This window comes from Hyaena hyaena, unplaced genomic scaffold, assembly GCF_003009895.1.
Source record: "Hyaena hyaena isolate Hyena2069 unplaced genomic scaffold, ASM300989v1 scaffold_603, whole genome shotgun sequence".
In the NCBI taxonomy this organism is placed as follows: domain Eukaryota; kingdom Metazoa; phylum Chordata; class Mammalia; order Carnivora; family Hyaenidae; genus Hyaena; species Hyaena hyaena.
In genome coordinates, this window is record NW_024081235.1 from 85,248 (window position 1) to 111,880 (window position 26,633).

The following is a 26,633-nucleotide window of genomic DNA, read 5'->3' on the forward strand; positions in this document are numbered from 1 at the left end:
GAAGGAAAGTTAAGTCACCTGGTTTATTTCCAGTTATTCAGAGAAGTTAACAGAAACCATAAACTGTAAAAAAACATCACTCATTTCCCCAGGGCAACAACCTAATGGACCCGCTTGCGCAGTTCTTAGTTTACATTTCAAAGTGTCCACTCCCTGACAGACAGAAAGTGAGAGAGCCAGGCATCAACAGCAACAGCAACACGATATTCAAGTATATTTGACACATACTGTACATTTCTTTCCGACATACATCTGCACAAACTACAGTTGACAGCGTTAAAATTATTTTAACATTAAAAAAGATAACAGCACAGTTGTGTTAAAGATGGACAGGTTCCAGAACACACGAAGAGCGGCTGTGAGAGAGGGATGCTGGGCAGCTGCAGAGTGCAGGGAGTGGGTTCAAGTCCCCGCGACCAGAACCCCAGAGCTAACCGCAGGGACCGTGCTGGCGTTCCAGGCCTCCAGTCCCCACCAGGAGGCGTACGCTCGCCGTCTGCTCCCTGCCCCCTACCCCCCCGCCCCCAGCATCGCACGCAGTGACGACAGTGCCCACGCTTCCCCTTCCGAGGGAGGAAGCACCGAGGTCAGGCACCAGCTCACCCCAGTCACGGACCCAGTTTCTCACTTTATCTTCTTACTCTGCGTTGAGACATCTTTTACCTTGTTTTCTACACAAAGTAAGTGCTTAAGGAGGGGAATCGAATCCAGAACGAGCTCTGTGGCCTTTAGTGTGACAGCAGCAGCAGCTGCCTGACATTCTGAGAGGAGACCAAAGCACGTATCCCTGTAGTTACACTAAGAGCAGATTCGATGACGTGACCAGACAGGCCATCCGACCAACGGACGGCACGTTCTTCTGTAACAAAGCAAGCCTGTCGACTGTGGACACTGTGGGTAAAAAAGGGCTTGTTCAGCTTTTCCAGGGACCACTCAGCTCTAGCAGCAGTTCCTGAGACCCCAGCGTGTGTGACATACGGGTGAGCTGCCAGGGCTCACGCCGGAGAAGGCAGGGAGCTGCGGGCCCGAGCACAGCACACGCGTGCCCCGCGGTCAGTGCGGGCGGCCGGGGCCCGGCAACACCCCCGCACGGACAAGCCACGGTCTCCCATTTCGGAAAACCGGTTTTGCCTGTGACTCCTCCCGACACAACCGGAAGGCGCCGGGGCACCTAGGCCTGCGAGCTCAGGCTGCTTCCGAGACTGCGGAAGCTCCGTGGACGCAGCTGCTACAGGCCCCAGGATGAGAGCCAGGAACCGTGAGGGTCTAGAAGACGTAGAAATGCTACTTTTCACACAGATTCGTGTCCTAGACTTATTATTCTCCTTTCGTTTAAATGAATCACGTTGTTTCTGCCAATTTTGCTTTTCACTGGTTATACATCCAGACGATTAGCTCACTACACAGCGTTTCCTAAAAGCTCTTTTTGGGGGAGGAGGGTGCTACTGATACAGGCCACCAGGCTACCTAAGAGGGAATCGGGAACGCAAACTGCATCTCTCCCCCCAGAGAAGCGGTGCGCTCACGGCTCCCGCCTTCACAGAAGGGAAGCGTCGGAGCAGACCGGCGCCTCCCGCCTCGCCAGGCCACAGGCGTCTCCGCGGGAGGCCGCACACCGGGCGTGCCGCTCAGGGCCGGCTGTGCACACGCTGCGGTCCCGTTTCTCAGATTAGCTGTCATTTTAAAATTCGTGTAAAAAATTACTTTCATGAAAAGAATCCACATGTGGAAACAGTAACAACTCAGGATATTAATCAGATCACACACTAGTTGAATTTTCCTCGTACCACATTTTTTAGAAGCTACCTGCCCTGTCGACCACCAACGAGAACTGAGTAGTTTCAGTGAAGAACCTATTTGAAAAGCGCGGTGTGAACAGCTCGCCTACGCTCCTGGGGCTCCACGGCCCACCGAGCTCCAACCGCAGGACACCCGCGCGGGCACCACCCTCAGCCCAGCGGGGGGCCAGGGGGCACGTCCAGGAACGGGCAGGGCCCTGACGCGGCGGGCCGGCCGGGCGGAGGCTCGGTGGCCGACAGGACTGCGAGTTCACAAGTGGGAGAGAGACGGGCCCCAGGGAGGAGGGTGTGGACACCGTCCAGGAGAGGCGGGCCGGGCCGGGCTCCAGTTTCCGGTCCGATAACCAGGGAGGGGGGTCCGGGCCCTGTCCTGTGTGGCTCGCAGCCCCCGTGCCCCAGCCCATCCATCGGGTTCAGGCTAAGCCGGGAAGCCTCTAGCCGCCCCTACAGGACCATAACCTTGTCCTCGGCGTCCCGCTTCGTCCGCTCCTCCGCCTCCTGCCGGGCGCGCCCCTCCGCCTCCCGCCGGCGCAGGTCCTCCAGCTGCCGCTGCCGCCGCCGCTCCTCGTCCTGTAACTAACAAGGCAGGGGCGTCAGCTTCCGCTCCGCACACTCGGGCAGCACGGGCGCGCAGCACACACTGTCACGGGCGGACACACACACAACATCAAATACGAAACACCTGGGCAGATCACTGTTGAAAGACGGTAAAACATACACATTTTACAGCTCGACACTTTCAAAAGCAGCGCCGTCCCCACAGTGCCCTTAATGTTTCCAGGAGTGTGGCCCCAAGAAGGGACCTGTCCCGCACGCCCACACCGCCCCTCAGCTGGACTGTGGCCGGCTCACGCGCACCAACACAGTCACGCGGCACACAGGCCCTCCGCTGAGGCAGCTGCGGGGCGCGCGCAGCCCCCCTCCCGCCCTCTCCCCCACCCTCCTCCCCTCCGGTCGGCACTCCCGTGGGCTGGGGCACACAGACCCCAGGTGCCCCCGCGCCGGCACACGCCCCGGCGGCACCCCGGGGCTGCACGCCGACCGCTGGCCATCGGCTCCCTCTGGCCCCCATCCTGGACTTGGAGAGTTACTTCTCAGCCTGGGGAGAGCCCCAAACTCTGGAGTCCAAGAACCTGAACCTGAACTCCGGGAGGAACCGCACGCCGCCTCTTCTGCTACCAGCCCTCTGCCAAGTTACTTCTCCATCTGTCTGAGCGATCCTGGCGTCCGGGAGCCCACGGCCCGCTCCCGGGACAGTGAATTCTACGTCCCAGCAACCGCTGCTACAGAAGTTCTTCTGTGGGTCCACAGTTCATGATGGGACTGGACTGTTTTCTGTTTTTGTCGAAACAACACGCAACACAGCTGGCGGCACACCATGCAAACGTGAGTGGGCCAAGATGCAGCCTCTCTCTGCTCCTCAGCTCCTCTGCCCTCTGGTCAGATTCTTCTACGTGCTACAGGCAGGAGCCTGAGCGGGGAATACCTTTTCCACAAGGATCCTTGGATTAAAAGCACACTGGACTAGAAGAGAACAGAGTAAAATGCCCCTTGGTTGTTACAGTTCCAGGTAACGGCAACTTCGAAAGCTTGCTTCTCCTTTGTTCCGTGGTCTTCCTTTCTGTCACAGAGCTGGTCTGCAGCACTGCCCACAGCGCTGTGCCACCTGGCCTCAGGGAGTTGATTGAAAATTTTAAAAATTAAAACGTACCTCAATACCATCTAGTTGTTAAAGCCCCTGCAGGAATCCTTCACATAAAACCACTCATGGTGTGCTTCAGTATTTACAGAATGACCGGTTATTGTAGAAACTGCTCACAGCAAAAAGAAACTGGATGTGAATTGTATTTGTATTTGTTTTTAAATAATACCCTAACAACTTCACTCCTGCCTTATATTTCAGTGGAAAAAAGGCTGCATCTGGTGGGAAAGTAACAAATCAACTTGTGTCATTAGACTTTTCAGGTCAGCAGACAATATGACATCTTAGATAAAATTCCTCCTCAACAAGACAAATGTACTTAATTTCCTGTTTAGTTCACTCCAGGCCTGAGCCCAGGAGGGATGCTGGGATCCCTGGCTGTGAGGGGCTCGGAGCAGCAGGAGCGGCTGCTGACGTGGCCGAACCGGGAGGGCCCCGCGGGCTGTGCAGGGCTGGCCTCCACCGGGGAGCCCCCGGCGGCCAGCAGCGCCAGTATGTCAACCAATTTACACTCATCGGTCCAAAGTGTGAGAAACGGCACCCAAGTAAAAATAACCAAATAAAACCAGCAGCTGATAGTACTCGATATGGTACAGAAGAGCGGTTCATGGGAGGGTGTAAAAGTGCGCCGACGTTCTACACAGACAAGGTCATCCTGCTGTACCTTCTAGACCCAATTAAAAACAAGTCTGAGCACAACAGCAGACGCTGAAACAGCCCTCTCGGTCCTCCACGGTGAGAAGCATCATTTTCAGAAATGAGAACAATTTTAAGTCTCATAATGACAAGTAAGGAATGCTACCTTACAAATCTATAAATGGGCATTTTCTGTTAAAAACCTTCATTCTTGCAATTTGGGATGGGCGTAAGCGAGGAAGCTTCTCCAGCGTTAAGTCCCCCGGCTCCCATTCTCACGGTCAGCACTGAAGCTGGGCTGCCGTGACCGAGGCAGCTCTGCGCGCTGCCTGGCAGGCGGCAGGCGGCAGGCGGCAGGCGGCTTCACAGTCCTGCGTTCTTCCCACAGGCGCTGCTCTGCTCCACCCGCCTACCCCCAAAGCATTAACGATACACGAATGATCAACTACCCTCTTTACTCCAAGTTAGCTCAAAATGGTTCACTACGCTGGGCGGTCTACTTACTTTCAGTACCAGTTAAAGGGCATTTCAATTTAAGTCACACAGTTAATAAAGGCTGAGGTCCAAGGACAGACTGTGTTAACCTTGGGGTGAAATGAAAAGGACACAGGCTCACTGGTTTACCCTTGGAGAATGAAGCGTGGGGTGCTGCTGAAACTGCATGCCGGAAGCTACGTCCAGGGGAACGGGTGTGACGAGATGTAACCGTAATTCTCATGGCTGGAATCAGTCCAAACCATAGTTATTCTCAGCCAAGAGCTAAGCAGGGGTCCAGAAGCCAGGGCTGCAAGCCTGGCCGTTTTTGCCATGCTGGTGGCCCTCATTTTATCCTCATGTTAGAAAAAGAAAATCTGTAATGTAGCGATCTGCGTGTCTATAACTTTAGGCCACGAGAAGACAGGAACTCGCATCTTTAATTGACGACAAAAACTGCACTAAAGGAGACGGCCCTGTTGAGATGCTGGAATACAATTCAGGGCCAACGTGTCCTTCAGGGTTTGGTATCTTCGCTGAAAATGCCACTGGAAGCCTGCTAAGCAGGTTACCCCGTGAGGCCAAAGGCAAGTCTGGTCTGCATATGTTCCCACCTGTTCGCGAGGCCCCGCAGTGAAGGACCCCCCCGTGCTCAGGCCATTTGCTCCTATGGGGCTCAGGCACCTGACTGGGGTTCAGAGCCCGACTCTGGCCACGAGCCCCACACCAGAGAGGAAGTTCACTTTGTGTTTCTTCATGGCGAAAGCCATCTCTACGACTCTGGGCACTCAGGGCGTGAGTCTCTTCCCTGGGCAGAGCCCATGGCCCTGCCCTTCCCATGTAAGGACAATGCCAGCTTCCTTAGCAGCTGTAACATGGGCAGCTCGGCTGCTGAAACACTTGGCGGCAGGGCCAGGTGAGCCCGCGTCGGGGGGCGAGCCCGCGTCGGGGGGCAAGCCCGCGTCGGGGGCCCACCACGTACTACAGTTCCCCAGGGCAACTGTCCATCTTCCAATCAATCACACGAGCTTGTGTTCTACTCCGACACGCAGACAAGTTGGTTTTCGGGGGACTTCTCTGCACATGCAACTCTCAGCCGGGTTTCCTACCAACTCCTGCTTGAGGTTTTTATCATCACGCTTTTTGGTCAGCCCCCAGTGTGGCCAATGCCTTCGGTCCCGCGTGGAGAGCAGGCAGGAGGCAGCCTAAGGGCAGACCCAGCCCGGGCCTCCCCACCACGTCAGCAGCAGAGCCACCAAAAGCGCTGAAAGCGTCACGTGGCTGGTACCACCCGAGGTGGGGGAATCCTCCTCTGGAGCTGTTGTTGGGTCACTGGAGCTGGCAGACCAGCCGCTGAAGCGGTAGCCGGACAGAGCCGGAGACCAGGCAGCTGAGAGCCGGCCAGGCCGTGCCCGCCTCTAGCTGGAAGGCGGCTCCGGGCGGGGCTTTGTGACCAGAAGGCCTTTACAACAGTCGGTACAGACTCAGGAGATCCTGGGAAGAACCCTCCCTCTCACTCCATGCGACATTAGGTGAACGTCTTCACTACTGGGCTTACCCTTCTGTTCCACCCACATCACAAGGTTGTTATAAAGAAACCAGAGGACAGTGCGTGTAATTATCTGGCAACCCAGGGCCACGAAGGCAGATCACCTGTCCCTGCCCTGCAGATGTGAGCGGGGCCCGGTGCAGCTACGGGGAGGGCGGACCTCTGCCTGTGCAAAGGGATGTAAGGAACAGCAGTGCCTTGTGCCCATGGGAAGACTCGGACGTTTCTCTAAGTGACAGGGTTCTAAGGACTCCTGAGATGTGACGTTCTTCAACAGTATTGCTGCAGCTGCTGTGCTGAGAACAGCCTGCAATACGGGGCACAAACGCAGAAGAGGGGACTCAAAGAAGTCTCTACACTGAGCCAGGCGGGGACAGCAGCGGCTCAGGCCAGCGCGGTGTTGAGGTGGTCAGATCCTGAGCAGTAAAAACAGCAGAATTGCTCGATGGAGAGATAAAGAGCGTTATGGTGAGTAAGACCATTAGACCGAACAGTTACAACAATTGGCTGAAACGGGGACGGCTGGAGGCAGGCGAGGAGTATGTCGGGAGGGATGGGGGGTTCATACACGCTGAGCTTTGAAAAGTCTTGTCTGACTCCAGGTGGAAGTGTGGACCAGGCAGAGGCTGGGGCTAGAAATGCAAACGCCGGAGTCCGTGGCTTCTACAGCTCCCGGGTCTGGAGGACAGAGGCCGGGCTGGGCCAGTTACTGCAAATCGGTGCCCATCACTGCAAATCCAGAGGAAGAGCAGAGCCAGGAGGGCACCCCCACCCCTAAGCTCATGGAGACTGTGGGCTGCTCCCGACAGAGCACCTGCCCCACTCACAACCCCCCGTCATGCCATGAGACGCCGTCACAGCCGTGCAGGGAGCCGTCCAACACTCGGCTCGCACCTGGGGCACCGCCCTCACCTGGGCGAGAGGACGGCCGGCTGGCCGAGGCGGCTCCCTGAGGACGTGAGGACGCTGCTGGCAGTGACTGCGGCACCTACTGGGGAGCGAGGCTCAGAGACGCTCGGGGCTGCGGTGCTTAAGGTCGATAGTAATAAAACAATGACCTTTTAAAGAAAAACTCTGAACTGTGTTTTCAAAACACAAATCCTAGTGTCATTCTTCATCCCTGACATTATCTATCTGTCATATAATCTGCAGAAAAGATTCTCACTGGGCCTGCAGGGTGGGAAGATTTCTTACAGCCAGTGGCTCGGGTCAGTACCTGGTGGGTGACGGATGCCCAGAGCATCGCATGGAAGAATCTGCCCTCACTGGTAACTCCCAGCCACCCACCACAGGTGCACCTCACCACACGAGCCAGTATGGAGAAAACATACACATTGTGTCTTTGTCTCACGTGAAAGAAAAAAAAAAAAAAGGTAAAGCTAAAAAAAATATGCTCTTCAATCATGGGGTGGGGGGGTTTCCAAGAGAGGCTTCTCTGTGGATGGGAAGGCCACCGCACTGTTTAAATAAGGCCATTGTTTTCATCATACTGATTAAAAGGCCATTAAAGTCAAACCTAGATTTAGGGACTTTTTAAAAGTACTGTCTGGGGGCGCCTGGGTGGCTTAGTTGGTTAAGTGCCTGACTTTCGCTTAGGTCATGATCTCACGGTTCGTGGGTTCGAGCCCCGCGTCGGGCTCTGTGCTGACTGCCAGCTCAGAGCCTGGAGCCTGTTTCAGAGTCTGTGTCTCCCTCTCTCTCTGACCCTCCCCTGCTCATGCGGTCTCTCTCTCTCTCCTAGAAATAAATAAAATATTTAAAAAAAAAAAAAAAAAAAAGTACTGTCTGATCCTGTCCTTACTCATTTCAAAAGTTGACTAACAAGAGCAGACTCAAGTCGTCCTGACTGTATCAGCCAGTGTAGGATCAGCTGGCCGGTGACCCTGATAGCATCACTCTACACAGCTGACCGCATGGCCCCAGCATGGACGCCAGACACACCAAACTGAGGGGCACAGCTGGTTGGGTGTCCGATTTTGGCTCAGGTCGTGATCTCATGGTTTGTAAGTTTGAGCCCTACGTCAGGCTCTGTGCTGACAGCATGGAGCCTGCTTCTGATCCTCTGTTCCCACCCCCCACACCCCAGATTGCGCTCCCCTTCAAAAACAAAACAAAAAAACAAACAAAACCCTGAACCGACAACAGAATGAGACGTCAGGTATTTTTCAGCAGACAAGATGGCTGGTAAACCCGGCTGAGATACATGAAATTATTAGAGAGAACAGAATAACGTTTACTGAAAAGCTCTCTTATCCTATCCACAGACAGATCCCAGACAGTGACGTCTTAACCGGCAAAACTACATGAATACCAATTCGGCTGAGTTTCTAACAGCTGGTTATTCAAACTCTATTACCAGGGTTAACGAGAATGAAACAGGTTATTTATTGCAGAATATCTTTCATTTGCTCCTGTATTTTTGACTACGTAAAAATATACAGAGTTATTTTGTGACTAAAACTGAAAAGGTCAAAACCATAAACAAACAGTAACATTTAAAATTAATGGAGAAAAGCAAGGAGTAACTAAATCTAAACACACGGAAAGGCATGCTTCTCGAGTCCCGGAATCACACGCCTGCGCCAGGACACCCCGAGGAGCTGCGTCTACTGGGAACACAAACCACCACCACTAACAGAAAAAAAGAAAATCAAGACAGGAAAAAGTACCAAAGGGAAAGAAACAAGAACATACCAAATCTAGAACAGAGATTGCTGGCAGAGCAGTCTGCTGCAGGTAACAGAGAAGGAAACAAAAAGAAAGATGAAGTGTGAAAAAAAAGTCCAGTTTAGACCATATTCCACCCCGGCGTGCTCGCTGCTCCCATGCGGCCCCTGCGGCTGGAGGGCAGCCTGGTGAGCTCAGCAAGAAGGGCGCGCGGACCTCTGGCGCCCGGACACAGGGAAAGGTCCACGTGGGATTCGACACTTGAGTTTTGTTATTACGATACACAGAGGGCGCTGTGAAAAGTAAAATTTCCCTGAACTCTGTTACGTGGAGACCAAGACATTGATCTTAAATACGATTAATGATGAATATGGAAACACTTTTAACTAAAACGATTGTAAGAAACTTTCCAAATATCATAGTTCTTACTATGAGGCTTTGAAACAGTCACTGTCTGAACCACTTGGAAAACCTGACGGATCTTTAATAAAAACTTGCAGCTGAGAGTAATTACAGAAATACTACAATGCAGTCGTTCACTTTTCTCTACGGGATGGAGTTACAACGGTAAACGCTAATGACGTCTACTTATTTACCATAGACATCGCTTTCGATTCAGTCTGAACTGCAGTAAACATCACTGTTTTCTTGTGTCCTGCGGCCAGGGGCGTCGGGCCGGGGCCACACTCGGCTCCTTTAATGCCGTCTTGCCGCCAGTGGTGCTGGCCAAGGAGGGGGGAGGACCCTGCACTGAGCACTCAGCCAACCGTTTACACGGTGGACACCAGAGTCCTGATCCCAGAGAATTCTCAGGCTACAAGTAACACATCACTAAGCAGTTAATCTTTGAAATCAAGTAGCACCGATGGAAAAGTAGCACTGATGGGCTTTAAGGAGTTTGTTACTGGTGACTTGGAAAATACTGATGACATAATGTCACACTTAACATTTGGGTTTTCGTTCAGCTGAAGTTTGGGTCAAGTTCCACGTTCCTTCTGCTGAGAACACATCGTGAGAGGTATGTGTCATGTTTCAGGAAAAGATTCCCAGGGCGACCCTGGTCAGACGGCTGGCTGTGCGCACTCACGGTGATCTAACGTGAAACTGCATCATGATGTAGAAAGATCAAAACCCCTGACCTAACCGTTATCTGTTTGGATCTCTGTACAGACAGCACGGAGTGCAAGTGGCAATCAGAAACAAAATCCAGAAGACACAGTCTTGGCTGTCTTTTCCCAGAAACTGCCTTGTGTTAACACCTCCTAACGTGACAAGGCCCAGAGCACTGTCCGCAGGTTCGTACCGGTAAATGCCTCTCTGTCAGCAACTCTCCTGACAGGGTAACAGAGAGTCTTAAATCTGGCATTTTAACAATCTACTGCATTAAACTAACATAAACTTTACTTCTTTTATGTGATACAAAAGGAACAACTGCTTTTATCAAATGGAGAAGTAAAATGAAAACTCTGAGTTCTCCGGATCTTTCCACTACCGCTGAAACAGAACGGTTTCGTTTAATACCTGCTTCGTCAGCCGTACAGCCAGTCTGAGACCACAACTCAGAGATTCTCAACAGTCGCCTTAGTCACCCAGCGTCCGTGCTGACGACCGGGACCGGGCTCGGCAGGTGTCCTGCCCCCGTCAGTGAGGGCGCCCCCGGCGCACGGCTCTCCCCGCTTGTGCACCGGCCACGGTGGCTTTGGCCGTGTGGCGGGCAGGCGCCGCCGTCAGGACCAAGGGTTTGGCCCACAAAGCCTCTGATGTTTTCTCACTATCTGGCCCTTTAAGAAAAAAGCCCCGCCGACCCCCGGGGAGCGCTGCTCCTGGCCGTGAACGCGGCTGCGGCTATGAACTCGGTCTCTCTACCGAAGCGCTAACGAGAGGGACAAGCGGGAGCCTGCTGCGGCACACGGCGCAGTTCCGGCCGGACTGCAGCCGGGCTTTCCGGAGCCCACGCCTCCCAGGCCGGCTGCGGCCCCCCGCGCCCCGCGCCCCCAGCACTGCTCCCCTTTACCCTCGCTCTGCGCTCGGCCTCGAGGCGCTGCGTGATCAGCACGGCGTCCACGTCGTCGTCCTCCTCCTCCTCGTCGTCCTCGTCCTTCTGCTTGGACTCCTGCAGCCGCTTCTGGAACTGCCACTCCAGCAGGAGCTTGCGCAGGCGGTCGCCGTCCTCGGCGCTGCGCTCGGGCTTGCCCTGCAGCTCCTGGATCTCCCTGCTCAGCATGTCCACGATGTGCAGCTGCTGCTGCTTCTCCAGCTTCTCCCTGGCGTCGCGCTTCCAGGGGTCGGGCGACAGGCTGTCCCCCGCGGGCAGCTCCTCCCGGCTCACCGTGATGTACTGCAGGTCCCGGCGCTCGATGGTGCGCGGCTGCTGCTGCGGCTGCAGCTCCCGGATGACGGTCTCCTGCGGCCGCTGCGGCGGGGCGGCCTTCTCGGGCTTCGCGTGCGGGCCGGCCGCCGGCGGGAAGGGCGCGGGGTTCGGGGCCGGGCCGCGCATCTGGCCCAGCCTGCGCTCCTGCTCGCGGCGCTTCCTGTCCCGCTCCTCCTCCAGACGCGCCTTCTCCTTCTCGTACCAGCGCTGCTGCTCCTCTCGCTTCCTCCGCTCGGCGCCGGCCACTGGGCCGCCGGGAGCGGGCGGCTGGGGCAGCTCGGCGGGGAGCCCGTCCAGGTCCCCGGCGTAGTGCGCGGGGGGCGGAGGGGGCGGCGGCGGCAGGTCTGTCGGGGTGGCCGGGGCGGCCGCCGGCAGGGGCTGCGCGGAGGCCGGCGTCTTCCAGCGCCCGGGGCCGCTCTTGGTCAGCGTGGAGGCGGGGGTGCCCGGCTTGGAGCAGGGGTCCAGGTGCTCCTGGCTGGACGCGCTGGAGCCCGCCGAGGGGCTCGGGCGGGCCCACACGTCGCTGTCGGACTTGTGATCCAGCACGGCCTCCGGTCGATGGCGCTCCTGTTGGTAAGCTCTGTCCTCCCGAAGCTCCTCCTGGGAGCGGGTAACACGCTGCAGACGGAACACGGAAACCTGTTACGTTTCAGCCGTGTAGAAAAAAAATTAAAGACTCACCAATATCTCATCTCTAGGGAGAAACCGTTCAGTGGGCTACACAGAGAGGTGGAGGCTGCCCAGGTCTCTGGGTGCGGGGACACCCTGAGGCAGTGTGGGGGGTCAGTGGTTTTCCGGTTAAAAAGAGGGAAGGGCCGTGCTCCCTTCTCTGTATCACTGTCGGAAACAGCGCAGCGCACGGAAGGCCAGGCGCGGCACAGCCGGCACCCTTCCCGGCTCGCGCTCGCCCGCACGCATCTCCGCTGGGCTTTCTCACGCCACCGACTGCAGAAGGAGGAGAGTGTTCGGTCTATGTGAAGAGCAACAGAATTTACTTCTGCGTCATAAAATTCGAAGTAAGAGTAGCTCTCAAATCTTCACCATCTGAGCCACGGTCCCCGCAGCGACAGGCTGCACACCTGAGCCTCTCTGTTCCAGTCTTGGAAAGAAAGGTAGAGGCCATGGTGCGGGCAATCACTGAACATGAACACGTGTGTGTGTGTGTGTGTGTCTGTCGGACAGAAACAAATACGCTGTTTCAAAGGGCTAGACTCAAGTCTGAAAAACGGCATGTCAAAAAGCTTAAACTGAAATGATTCGCCAGGAGGTCAAACACTGAACATGAACGTGTGTGTGTGTGTGTGTGTGTGTGTGTGTGTGTCGGACAGAAACAAATACGCTGTTTCAAAGGGCTAGACTCAAGTCTGAAAACCGGCATGTCAAAAAGCTTAAATTGAAATGATTCGCCAGGAGGTCAAACATTTTTTCCCTGAGCTGTTCATGTGTAGAAATTGAAGATGCAAATCTGGAAAATAAACAGTCTCCCTCTCCTTAAAAAATAAGCCAACAAGAAAAAAATGAAATATCACTTGAAAACACAGTAGCCTGATAGAAAAATGTAACATTTACTACCAAAATCTTGCTACAGCTTTACTAGAGACATAGACTGAAGCACAAAACGGTAGCGGAGTCTCGAACAAGGCAGGGGACAGGGGCATCAAACCCAGAGTAGTCAAAAATCCACGTACGACTTTTGACTCCCCCAAACACTTCCTACTAACAGCCTGCTGCTGACTGGAAGCCATGCCTGGAGCACAAGCAGTGCATCAGCACCGGACGATGTCTCCTGACGGACTTCCTGTATCTTCCAACGAACCACAGGAAAGAAAATACTGTCACAAAACCATAAGGATGAGAAAACAGAGCACCGTATGGAGAAAATGTGCATAACAGCAGACGTGAACAGTTCAGACCCACGTGGTTCACGAGCTCACTGTATGATTATGATTATGATTATGATGTGCAGAAAAGATCCTCCGAAAGCATGAACGTGGGGAGCTCACGCCTCAGACTGTACACCTGCTCCTCCTTGGCGCCGCAGGACCTGGTTCCCAGCCCCCCGGGTCAGCCCCCCACTTTCCTCAAAGACTTCATTCTAGCTCCCGATGCGCCCCCACCAAGTCCTCTCCTTATTCTCAGTCATTTCACGATCCAAATAAGTGACTCTCCAGCACCCAGACGTGCCGGTTTCCCGACCTCCTCTTCTAGGTGGCTACCCATGTGTGAGGCGGAAGCAGACAGCAGATGCACGCCACGAACGTGAACGTGGATGCTTACAAACGCTACTCCCGTAAGACAGGAGACAGCGTGTGGACTCTTGACGTATGGGCAGCGGGTCTTCCCTGGTGAGGGAGCAGGGCACACGACGGAAATCTGGAGAAGCGTCTCTCTTCGCAGTCTGCTCCGGCCTGCTGGTCAGGCGGGCGGGGGCGGGGGGGGGGGGGCATCCAACGCTCTCAGAGCGACTGAGCTTCTGGTAGGGACGGGGCAGGACGGACCCGAGGCTCTTCCTTGCTGTCCATGCTGCCTCCTGTGAGGGTGACCCCCTCCTCTGCTCCCCACCCCCCTCTCGGCTCAGCTCAGTCCCACCTCAGCCCCAGTCCCTTGTAGCCACTGCAAGTGAAGTCCGGAGCGCACTATCCGGGCCTGGTTCTGTGACCCTAGACCGTACCTGTCTTTAAGTGTACATCTGACTTCTCCCAGTCTTTCACGACGCAAATCTCTCTTTCCAAACACAAGGACCCACCTGATAGCGGTCCCCAGCTCAATCGCCCAGACCGACAGTCCTTCTCTACTGACCTGGAGAAAATCTGAACCCTCCATCTTCCTGTCACCTCAAGCCCTTCCGTGTGGCTCCAGGCTGCCAAGGTCTGTGACGGCCTCCCCCTCAGAGGCCCGCCTCCTGCCTTGGTCTGAAACCCTCTTCCTTCAGAGCTGTGACGTGTGGCGGGAGGCCCGGCGCCAGTGGCTTGGCGGGGACCCACGTCTCCAGCAGTACCTACTACGCCGTATTCACTTCCTCTGTCTAACTTCCCAACCATACTGTCAGTTTCATGGGCAGGGACCCTGGTCACGCCTGCATCCCAGCACTCGGGACAGCTTCTGGTGTGAACAAGGAAAACGACACACCACTCGTTTCTCACTCCCTGGATCCCAGATCCCACCTTACAGACGGTCATTAAGGTGCACTGTTCTTAACACCTTGTCAATCAAACTTCAAGAGAACACAGAATTCCTTTGTACATTTAGTATCCCTCCCGGGCCCCTCTCCCTGAGTCACCCACGAGACCGTGTAGGACAGCAGTGTCCTACAGAGCACATCAACTGTATCTCAGAAAGCACTCGGACCACCCCACTGCCCCCCGCCACCCCCGCAAGCCAGTGCGTCTCTGAGGGCTGCAGGTGCCCGCAGTGTCCTCCCTGACCTGGATGGTGGCTCCGGACTGAAGGCCATCGGTGTGCACGTGAGGCTTCTCCTCGTAACCCGGCCACTGGTCCTGAGGGGGAGCCATGCGGTCCTGGGATCTGGCAGCCGGGAACGTGAAGTATTCCCTGGTGTAGGTCTGGGTGGGGACGGGGTAGGCTTCAGGCCGGGGGGGAGGCGCCTGCTCCTGCAACGCGTGAAGACAGGGAAGTGAGCTTCTGGACACTTGCACACAGACTAATTTAATTTCCGATATTCTGTTTTAAAATGTAGTTTCCATGTATTTTAAAAACCGCGTTAAAAATGTGTCTGATCCTATACTGGGAATAATGGGAAACATTTTATTTTACCCTGCCTTATTAATTTAAGACTAGTTTATCTATTATATTAAAAAATTTTAAAAAAGCAGTTCTCAGGAATTACAGACAATGCTAACGCGCAGAGTGGCAGAGTTAGGGGATCGTTTAGGGGCTCACTGCAGTGAGAACAGTGTGCTGTTCGCTCAGACCTCAGTGCAGAGGTTTCCAGTGGAGACGGACGTGATCTTAGTGGCTGCTCCAGGGGCATATGCACTCTTCCCTCCGGGACTAGGAGGCTGATCTGTTGGAAAGAAGCAAGGAAAAGGAAGTTCACTATTAGAGAGACAACTCGATGTCACAGAATGTCATGGTATGTTCTTTACGGGTAGTGAGCATGCATCAAGCATCTTCCAAAGGCCAGTGAGGAGTCAGCTCGGAGGTGAAAACTGGGGCATATGAGAGATTAGGGCTCATCATACCCACTCCCCACCTTTTTTAATGTTTTATTTATTTATGAGAGAGAGAGAGAGAGAGAGAGGGAGGGAGGGAGGGAGGGGCAGCACAAGCAGGGGAGAGTCATAGAGAGAAGGAGACACACAATCCAAAGACAGGCTCCAGGCTTTGAGCTGTCACCCCAGGGCCTGACGTGGGGCTTGAACCCATGAACCGTGAGATCACGACCTGAGCCCAAGTTGGATGCTCAACCGACTGAGCCACCCAGGCGCCCCCCTACTCCCACCTCTTGAATCATCAGAGCCCAGGGCCACAAAGTGTTCTCTATAGATCGGGGTCGGCAAATCCTCTGGCAACGGGCCAGGCAGTAACTATTTCAGGCCTTGTAGACTGATTCTTCTGGTTAACAACCCTTTAAAAGTATAAAAACCATTCGCCACCTCCTGCTACAGACATTGTCAATGTACTCCCCTAGAGCACCGATGCAATCAACGGTGTCTCCTAACTTTGTTTTTATTACCTGCTGGGAGAACGGTGCTATGGCTCCCACTCACGGAAGCACACCTCGCCAGTACAGGCAGGCAGTACTGTTTTGCTACCTGAGACAGCACAGGTGTGGTCCTCGTTTCCCACCGGCACTGTGCACGCCGTCGGGACGAGGGCTGGAGCGGGGCCGGGGGAGGTGCAGCCACGGCGGTCCGACTTACTGGCCACGTTGGGGCTGGAGCGGTGGTCAGCCCGATTCTTCGTCAGCCTGTCGTCGCCAGGGAGTCTCTTCAGTTCGCTGTATTCTGCCCACGGCAGCTGAGGGCTCTCGGGAGACCCATTTTGAGCTGAACTGTTATAGAGCTCGAAACCTTCACTCTTTGGTCGGGGTTTACCTGAGCCACGGCGGTCTGAAACTGAAGTCAAGTGCACTCAGGGACCTCTTCAGGTGTCCCAGATTTTATTATAAGCACCCTAGTCTCCAAAGAAAGATGAGTTCACAAACACTTAAAATTTCAAAAGACCTTATTCTTAGGCGAAGAAATAAGGCAGCTTTCAGTCTGGGAGTTAAATCTTTCTAGAGAATCTCAGAAGCAACATTTAACTGGCACCGATGGGAAAAGGTGCTCTTTCAAAGCTTATTTTCTCATCAAGTCCACCAAACCAGCTCCCTCACTTCCTGAAACAGACACGAATTCTGTCAGCCCCGCGTGCTCTCTCCTTCGCGCTCTCCTGCCTCCCTGCGCGGCGGTCCCGGTGCGCGCTCTGCTCCAGCAGCTTCCGTCCGAGCTGTAACTCACGGGCGGGCCTGCCTCTGGAGAGCGCCCGTAGGCTGTGACCCAGGCCACCCGCCTGCTATCACGTCAGGAGGAAAGGAAAGAGGCTCTGCTACACGCAGGGCTTTGTTAAGATACGGGGTTTGGTCCGTTTCAGGGAACAGCGGGTCCGGTTCGCGGACGCTTTCTCGCTGCTGTGTCACCGCCAGGCCGGCGAGGCAGGTGGCGGCCGACGGGGGGGGGACGGGACGCGCGAGTCTAGAGGAGAAGGCGGGTCCCGGGGCGGCAGGGAGGGGAGGCGGCGGGCGGCGCCGCGCCGGGGCGCTCACCTCTCTGCATGGGCGGGGACGGCTGGCTGAGCAGCGTGGCGAGGCCGTGGAAAACCGCCCCGTGCCTGGCTGCCTCCAGCGTCACCACGGAACTCGTCCTGGTCATGAGCTCCGCTGCCCTGGGAAGAGGGCGTCGCGCGTGTAAGGGACGAGGGCAGTGCCCGCCCCCGCGGCCCGAGCGACACAGGCGTGTGCTACGGCCTCCCCCGCTACTCTGAGCGACAGTTTTGACCTCGGCACAAGCCCCCTGCCGCCTGCTCCCTCCACAGATCGGAGATCAAGAACTACTACATCAAAACCGGCAGGAGAACCTTCAGGAACTCCCGGGACATGCCAAGGGTGCGCCCTTTTAAACTGCAAGGAAACTGCCCCAGGCCAAAATCCATACTTACAACACACTAACGAACGAGAGGTCATATCCACTAAGTTTTACATTGAAAAAGGCGAAGATTAAGGGCGGAGACTTTTAGCATCATTTCTCGTCTTCTAAACCTGAATCTACTGTGAAAGCTCCTCAGATGCTAATAGTAAGCCTGAAGCAAGTACAGAACCGATACCTTTCTTGAGAGAGTCCCACCAGACTCCGTCCATCCACGCTGAGGAGCTGGTCGCCGGCAGCCAGGCGTCCGTCCTGAGCACGCCCGAAACGCCGTGCGTGGGCAGCGGGGCAGCAAGGGGCAAGAGAAGGAAGAGGTGAGTCAGCGGTGAGCGCGCCCACGTCTGGCCTTCAGCAGCCGGCACAATCCGCGTTTTCGCACGGAAGGGGCTCTGAAGCACCCGCGGTCGTCTGTTAAACGTGACACACGGTGAACGCACAACTGTTAGGAACCATACGAACCACGTCTGCGGCGCCTCCTTTTACAACAGACTTGACGTAGATCCCAAGTTTGTCTTGACCAGCACCCTAGGCAAAAACAGGGTAAAAAACACGGCACTGAAAAGACACAGTAAAATAAAAATACGACACCAACAACAAGCGGTGCACAGCGAGCGGTAACGAAAGTCCCGGCTCTTGCTCTTACGGGAGAATCGGTACTGATAAAAATAACACTCTACGTGTTAAACATAAAGGAACTGACAGGAAATGTACCTATTTTGTTTCTAAATTAAGGAAAAGTACTCCTGCAAAGTGGATTATGACAAAACCAGCTGAGGAGAATATAAAGACCTTTGATCCTAATGGAAATTCCAGCTAAGCTCTGAGCAGCCCTAAGTCTAAATGAGCTAAAGCTACTCTCGTGACATATACTGTTGATCACTTGAATACAAAAGCAGTTACTTACACTGCTGTTACGTTCCTATCTATCTGCCTATACCCCATTAGTTTTTCCAAACCTACAGTTTAAAATTAAAACACGAAAGAACTTCTTGTGGCAAGCAGGAGGGGTGTGAGGCAGGAAGAGAGGGTCGTGCACGCTTCAGCTGAAGGGTATGTATCATAACCCTAGATGAGCCCTGAAGCCAGGTGCCCCAGTCCACACAGGGCATCAGCCTTGCTTCGTGTTACACCACGGGGGTGGGGGCAAGGAACTCTGGGAAACACAACCTCGTACAGAACCGCTAACACTCTATGTGGACAGTTACAACCATGACACGGAAACCAAACACGAACAATCTGCTGGAAGAGATCATGTGCAATGAAATCTCACTTGGCTCTTTCTGCCAGTGTTCCACAACCAAGTAAGTATTCCTTAGGGCACAGTGACCACGACAGAAGGTGTCCCACAAGCTGGAAGGACAGCAATTTCGCTACATAGCTGACTGAACAAACGTACGACACTGAAGTAGGTAACTTCCAAACGGAACCCCCTCCCCCGCGCCGGTCCCCCTCCAGTTAACAGGACAGGCTGGAGGAGGGCGGGGTGACTGCTGGGCCCGGGCACCCCCCGCCCCGCAATCTCCCGTCAGGGAACTCCTGCGTGTAGCAGCTCCGGTTCTGTGAGCCTAAAGCCACCTGCTACTCATTTAGAAAATGGTACAGAATGTCTCAATTTAACAAAACAACTCAATTTTGGTAAACCTGCAGACTTCCTGAGGTTCCACTACCTGGGAGCCGAGCTGAAAAGAGCCGTGCACATGGTATCAACCGGGTGCCGTCTCCGGCAGCTCCCCACCCTCTGGCCTGGGTGTCCCTGGCGCCCATCTCCACAACCACCCAAGATGCCTGCCTGCCCCCCAGGAACTGCCCAGCACTTCCAGTACAACAGGTCAACCAAGTGCAGCCAGTGACCTTGCCTGGTCCTTCTGCCCCCCCCCCCCCCACTACCAACGTACTTGGCAAAGCTCGTACTTTTTTGTAAATCTGAAATTTCACAATAAAGAAAATACACAGTAGGCACTCATTAAATGGCAACTTTCTGAATTTTTGCAAGTCACTTAGCAAAAGAGCTTCACACAGGCCAGGACTGGGTTTCCGTGAACTTGGGGTCCTAACACACACTGTGGGAAATTACTTCTAAGACAGCCCCATCCCTCCCCCCATCTGTTACATGGGGTATTCCCTTGCATATAATCTAATTAAGTGATTTTTTCAATACATTCAATACTTTCATGTAATCTGCGATTGACTGCTCAATTCAGCAACTCAGCTGTTTGAAGTGACTATTTCATTCATTCAACTGTCACTCGCTGAATGCTTATACTGTCCTAGGCTCTGTACACACGTCAGCAAGCGGAGCACACACACCCTTGCCCTCACAAAACTTGTATACTAGGGTAGTTTTCTTTGTTGCTGCCTTGTAATGACTCTGACTGGGGTACTGAAAACCTTCCCTTTTCCTCTCCACAAACGGTGCACGGTATTTCCTTTGATAGTACCTGAGGCCAGATTTTTTGCATAAGTGGGTTCTCAAAGCCTAGCTACTTCCCCCCTCTGCTCTCCACTGATAGACAAGCAGGGCCTCCGGCATTTCAGGACGCTGGTTCTGCCTGCACAGGCGCAGCTATCTTCACAAGCATGATCTGTTTTGGCTAAGATCAAGTGCAGATATTCAATTGTGACCATCTTTGGGGAAAAAAAAAACCATTTAGCAATAACACTAATCACAGTATTTTGCACCAAGTACATACATTTTACAACAGTGACCCAGGACCTCCTCTCCCATTTCTGGCATGCTTTCTACAAACCGCTTGCTGCGACGCAGCGTTAAGAGAACTTCCTACAGTCATGACGCAGAGTAAGGAAGAACGAGGACACCACCGTGCGCTCCCCCTCGGCCACGAGCCTGCTCACACACCTGGAACAGGTCTCGGTCGGGGAGAGTCCCTGCTCCACAGTCACCGTGGACCGTATCACTGCACGCTCTCAGGCTCCTTGCTCACACGGCGGGGGCCGCGGGGCTGTTCCAGGGCCACCGTGCATCTTAAATAAGTCAGACGCACTCAAATCTGGCGGACTCCATGTGAAGTGCAGGTAAGGTTTCTGCAAGCCCACGGCCCGCGGCGTCTTCCCACGGCCAGCTTACCGCCCACGTGCCGCGTGACTCTCACGGGGTCGCGATGTAATATCCCAGGGGGACCGAGCGCGTCACAGACGCTGGCCAGCGCCGGGACCTCACTCGAACAGCCCCGGCAAGCCGTCCCTGTGACCGACCTGCCACAGGAGCCCCTTCTGGAAGCACGCCCCCGTCTGGGTTCCTGGCCCTGGGCCAGCTGACAAGCACCGCAATCGCCTGAACCGGGTTCAAGTCCTCGCCCCAGCGGCACCCCGCGCCTGATGCACATCCTACTCCCCCTCCCACCCCCGTTCCATCCTGTTTCCGCGGTCCTGCCTTTGTTTGTGCTCGCCACACACCACACCTGATGCATCGTGTCTGCCGGAACACCGTCGTCATCCGATCCCGGGCGCGCCAGCCCGCCCACCTGCCCCACGACAGGCAAGCTGTCCCCACCCTCTCCCCCGGCCACCGCCTGATGCACCCCCACAGTGTGCTCACTCCTCATTTTCAAAACCCGCTGGGATGAAGTCCAGAATCTTACTGAGGGACCCGCTGGTAGGTCAGGAAGCAGCTGATATGGCCATTACATGCTGAGCTGTAACAGCACATTGGTGACCCTGTAGAATCACTAGTTTGTGAAGTTAGGGACCTTCAGAGTTTCTGACTATGGCACCACACGTGCTGTTTCTGGAAGAGGCACTCGAATCTGTCACTGTCGGGTAATGGATGATGAGAAAGGCACAGCATTTCAGAAGTGGTATTATTTTCTTACATGATAGGAATTTACCTAAATTCTAAGCTATAAAAACAGCTTTTAATTTCAAGCTCAATATATCAGTGTGCCTGCTAGTCAGAAAAGGTGTTCATCTGAGGAATTAGGAGACAATAATTCTAAGATACCTCAATTCAGAAGACTGAAGAGGCTTCGAAAAGGTCTATTTAAAGCTGGTCATAAAAATGGACTTTAAGTCAATATTTTAAAAAAATCCTCTTGGGGGAGGGTGATACACAAATGAAGAATCTGGATCCGGAATATTCTAAAGATGTATCCAAACTTTGGCTGGCATCTGAATCTTATTAACGTGGTCTCCACCTAGCGCTATTCACCTGGAAGTAGTCTTTACTGCACAGACCACACTGCCCACACCTTGTGAGCGTGCTGCTTTGTTTACACAATCTTCTCATGGCCACGTCTACACCTCTTCCACAAACCCACTCCATTCCCTGCTTCTCCTCCGGCCCCTCCCACCTCCGCTCCTTCGAGTTCAATCTATACTTCACATGCAGCTCAGTTACAAACTGACCAAAAAAAATTGAGTCACAGACTACTATAGGGGGAATGACCAGTTCCATTAGTAATGATTTTAGAAAACAAAATTACAGATGAATACCCAGAAATGAAACAACCAAAGGAATTTCTAACTATACATAAACACACACATTCGCGTATAGGTGTGTATGTTTGTATAAAATCAAGATGGGTAGTTACTGTCAACCCAAACACTGTCTGACCCACTCTAAGGTGGCCCAGTGTCTCCAGGAGGCCACAGCAGCCCTGGCCTGGAACATCCACCCTGACGGGCTGGACATGAGGGCGAGCGGGGGCTGCTTCACGCTGCTCACACCACTCGCACTGGGAACAAGTCAGCTCTGGGGAGGCACCGAGGCACACTCGCCATCTGCCCTGCTGCGGCAATTCCTTACTTAGGGAGCGCTCTCACTACCCGCCCACTTCAGCTGATTAAAAACAAGAACGTTACAGACTATGGTAAAAGTTGTATAAAACGACATTTATTTCAGAAGCATTAAACCATGTTAACTTCTGTCCTATTTCTACACAATCAAGTGCACGCTAACCTGGCCCAAGAAGACTGAACTTTCAGGCAAGTCCCCGCCTTTTCTAATTAAGAAAGGAAAGCGGGATCCAGAAGGTTTCTGCTGCTACATACCGATGTGACACATCTGTCACTAACAGAAAGTAAACATGAGCTGTGCAAACATGAACCAAAGCCAGTTACAGGAATTCAAAGAAACAGCTTTGCCCATGTTGGCAGAATGAAATTAGACACTACAGAGCGTGCTGTCTGACGTGGCAGCCACGGGCCACATGCGGCTATACTGAGCATGTGAAATGTGGCTACTCCAAACTGAAATGTGTGTTACATGTAAAATATACCCAGACACGAAGGCTTCGTATGGAAAAAAAAATCTAAGATACATCATTCATGATTTCTATTCACTACGTGCTGGAATCATAACATTTTGGATGTACTGTATACAACAAAACACATTACTAAAATTAATTTCACAGTTGTTTTAGTGTAGCTAACAGAACATTTAAAATTGTCTATGTGGCTTACACATTCTATTGGACAGCACTACTCTACAACTATTGATATTTTATGGCATATCTATTATTAGTGACCACAGGTTGCTAGCCATAAATTTATAGTTATGCAGATAACTGGGTAAGATTTTTACCATGATATAAAATCTATTATACAGAACATTATACACCCTGATTTCCAACCATGGCAAGAGTAACCACAACCATTAAAATGTAAAGGCCAGGGACACCTGGGGGCTCAGTTGGTTAAGCGTCTGACTTCGGCTCAGGTCATAACCTCACGGTGCGTGGGTTCGAGCCCCACGTCGGGCTCTGTGCTGACAGCTCAGAGCCTGGAGCCTGTTTCGGATTCTGTGTCTCCCTCTCTCTCTGCCCCTCCCCTGCTCATATGCTCTTTCTCTCTAAAACATAAACATTAAAAAAGAACCTTTTAAAAAGGGTCTTCTGGAAAGCAGTTATATATTCCAAAGGCATCAGGAATTACGGTTTCACGATACAACTGCGGAGTTAACGAAGTGCTGAGAAGCCAACCTGCTGCTAGCATAAGCGCGCTTGCCCTCTGAGGACGGCGGAGGGGCCGTGGCGGGCCGCTCTCCGGCCGCCCTTGGACCAGAGAGGGAGTGAACGTGCAGCCAGCAGCTTGTGCCGCAGAGCAGCGGAGAGCTCTGTGCTCAGTCCTTCGAGAAGCAGCTGAGTGCTCACTCCCTGGGTGCTCTGAGCCCCCGTGATCTTCAAGTGCACCCCAAACCTGCTCCTCTTGTAGAATGGGAAGAAGGGGCCAGAGGGGGAGGGGGACCCCCGAGGAAGAGGAGGGCAGGGTGGAGGGGGAGAGGCGACGCAGAAGTGTACTGGGATTTACTGGTGGAAAAGGGCAGAAGAGGAATGGCGGGAAGTCAGCACAAAAGGCTCCCAAACAGAATGACAGAGGAGGGAACGACAACCCCCCGGGACGGGACACGACACGACGCGCACCCACGGGCCAGCTGCTTACGTGTCGGAGGAGAAGGGGCCGCGGGGAAGAGGCCGGTGCGGGTCCGGCCGGCGGGAGCACCTTCGGGAAGGCTCAGGGTGTGGCCCTCTCACCTGAGGCACAGAAACTGGGCCGGGGCAGCCCACGCCTCAGCCGCTCGGCGGGGGCCTGAGCGTGTGGGAGCTACAAGAGGGCCAAGAGCAGGAAAACATCGTCACAACACAATCCAAAAAAAAAAAAAGGCTGCAGGGGAGGAAGGAAGATAAGCCGGCGCGGAGTCAAGCCTATTGTTCCCAGGGCTGGAGACACAGTCTGGGCTCTTTGCTGAAGGTTCTAGAACAATAGCGAGCTGAGAGGACCCCAAGAGCCGGGCAGGACTGAAAACTCATCAGGATGTTCCGGACAGCGCTCTGCCTGCACACTCCTTTCTCCGTGTCTTAAGCTGCTTTTTTCCCATCAGAAAAGAAGGAGTTCTGATTCATAAATTATTAAAATTCAGAGTAGGGTTTTAAAAACACTTCTTGGTAGGAATTACCTTAATTCTGAAATAAACAGTTTTAAAACCTGTGCCAGCTGCATGCTGTACCCTGGGCCCCTGAGGGGCGTGCCGGGCACTCGGTGCTCCCGGACAGGCCTGGTGCCATGAACGAGGCCACACCTGCAGCTCCAGACCCACCGCGCTCAACGCTTACCTTCTGCACGGAAGGCAAAACCAAACACCTCACGTCCACCCTTTCCCTCTTTATAAAATGAAGGCAATGAACAAAACAGGAGATTCCTAGACGGGCCCCTCAGACGGGCGGGCGGCAGGAGGTCCGTGGATCCCTAAAAATTATACGCAAAACGTGGCAGGTGCTTGGGTGGCACAGGGCAAAGGCACAGGGCTTCCCGGAGACCCTCCATGGGCTCCGGGAGCCAAAGCAGCGAGCCCGGCAGATGAGCTCCTTGCCTCTGAACGTGCAGGGGGCTGTCTGGGCTCCCAAGCCTTGGCTGAAAGCAAGCGGGCGAGACAGGGGCCCCCTGAGCCTTCCTCACACCCGGCTCTGCATCCGTGGCCGCATCCAGACCCCACTCGCCTTGTGTCCCACGGTGGGAAACGGTTCTGCTGGAGAGGATTCACGTTTCACGTTCCTATCACGTTACGTTAGTGCTGAAACAGAATCCAACGATTCTGCCAACTCAAGATATGAGCACTTAGACCATTAGTTTTTAAAATGTATTCTTTTACACAATTTGCTATTTTGTTTTTAGAACAAAAATATAAAATATTACTTCCAAATTCATGAACAGCAGCCATGCAATGCACTGGTGATTTCATAGAACTTAACAAAAAATGATTTCTGGCATTTCCACAGAAGAAACTGCGGCCACACTGCATACTTTGAGACTGATTTTAAACAGGAACCAAGAATTTCCTGACTTCATTTCTTTGACTCAGTCTTTCTCATGTGGTCACGTTAAGGACATTAAAGAACATAGGAATGAAGATCTCAAATCCTTCAAAGGACTAAATTGTAGTGCAAATCAGGAATTCACTCTTCAAACAGTAAGAAGGTGGTAAATTAATAAACGTTGTTTTCACCTTCTCCTTCTTAAGACATAGGAGTGTTGTTTGTATTTTAAGCTAATTAAATGAGATTTCAAAACTTAAAATCTGTGTGTGTGTACACTCTAAAAGCATACATTAAAACACCTTTAAAATACTATTCGATTAATTATCTTCAAGTAAAATAATAAAATATCCTATGTATCTTGAAAATGGTCACTTTTATGTTCACTTTCAGCAAACATGGGTTTTAGAGAAAGCCTATAGTAAAAACCACCTAATGGGGCCAGAAGTTACACAGTGGCTCCTCTTGTAAATGTCCTCAGCAAATCACACAGCAGCAGTTACCACTATTTCCAGCACTTTTCACCATATTAAGATCAGCAGGATTAAAGTCATAGGGTTTTTTCCTTACATAAAAAGCATACAGGAACGTTGCATTTCTACGAACCATAGGAATTTGCAACGTTAAAATACAGAGCGACAAACCTCGGGGTACGTAATTACAAACTACATTAACTGGTTGCTTCACGAGCAAGTTAAGCATCGGCAGGTTTGCACAAGCTCCCGCGGGAGAAAATGCATTCTTGGAGCACCAGAGGGGAGACCTCACACCAGAACACCCACCTCCGCGGCGGCACCGCAGAAACTCACCACTGAGCCTGTCCTTCCGACAACAGAGAACCACATTCTCATCTCAGGACCACAGCAACTTCTCCAACAGGAAAAAACACAACTGTCTGTTCTGCTCCGTTTCCCACAGCGGCCACCCCAGCTGGTCCGTCAAGACCCGGATCGGCCAGTTCTAAGCTGGGCGTTCGGACACTGTAGGCATTTATCAACACGGACTGGAACCGATGCCACAGTCAGACTCTTACGTAACCAGTCAGCTTGGATTGTCGTTCACTTTGTACTTTATTAAACTTTAAAAGAGCTAAAAAATAAACATGGAACTGTTTGTTTTCTAAAAAATCCAAGTTAAACAGGGAGCATCGTGCTGTCCCCCAGATGAGGAAGAAGGAGCACATAAACTTCCCCAAAAGCAGTGCTGGAAAGAAGTAAACTGCACACACACACACTGTCCAAATCATCTGGGTCTCATAAGACTGAGCCACAGTGTGGACGGGGCATCAGGGAGCTGAACGTCCAAACGGCATCCAGGCTCACAGCAGCGAACCACACGCTAATTAGGGAAAGGAAAAAAAAAAACTGAACCAGATACAAAGACCACAAGAGCTGACAAAAGAAGCAACCCACACAGACACAGTAAGCATCACGGGGGAAAGCTGCCCAGTGGCGCCCACAGGCTATCGTGTGCAGAACACACGGCCGCCACGAGAGAACGAAATGACAGATGACAGCACGGGG

General features: G+C 53.2%; 1 protein-coding gene across 10 annotated transcripts in view; it reads right to left on the reverse strand.

Moving 5' to 3' along the window:
* Nucleotides 1-26,633, reverse strand: part of AFDN (afadin, adherens junction formation factor) — a 143,678-nt gene that overhangs the window by 6,692 nt on the left and 110,353 nt on the right. For all 10 annotated transcript variants that reach the window (XM_039257145.1, XM_039257150.1, XM_039257141.1 and 7 more), the window contains 8 exons: nucleotides 17,804-17,869; nucleotides 17,523-17,596; nucleotides 16,966-17,084; nucleotides 16,082-16,276; nucleotides 15,131-15,222; nucleotides 14,624-14,809; nucleotides 10,842-11,816; nucleotides 2,259-2,375 (listed from right to left, as the gene is read on the reverse strand). In XM_039257145.1, coding sequence (XP_039113076.1) covers nucleotides 2,259-2,375; nucleotides 10,842-11,816; nucleotides 14,624-14,809; nucleotides 15,131-15,222; nucleotides 16,082-16,276; nucleotides 16,966-17,084; nucleotides 17,523-17,596; nucleotides 17,804-17,869 — 1,824 coding nt within the window. The remainder of the gene's footprint in view (nucleotides 1-2,258; nucleotides 2,376-10,841; nucleotides 11,817-14,623; nucleotides 14,810-15,130; nucleotides 15,223-16,081; nucleotides 16,277-16,965; nucleotides 17,085-17,522; nucleotides 17,597-17,803; nucleotides 17,870-26,633) is intronic.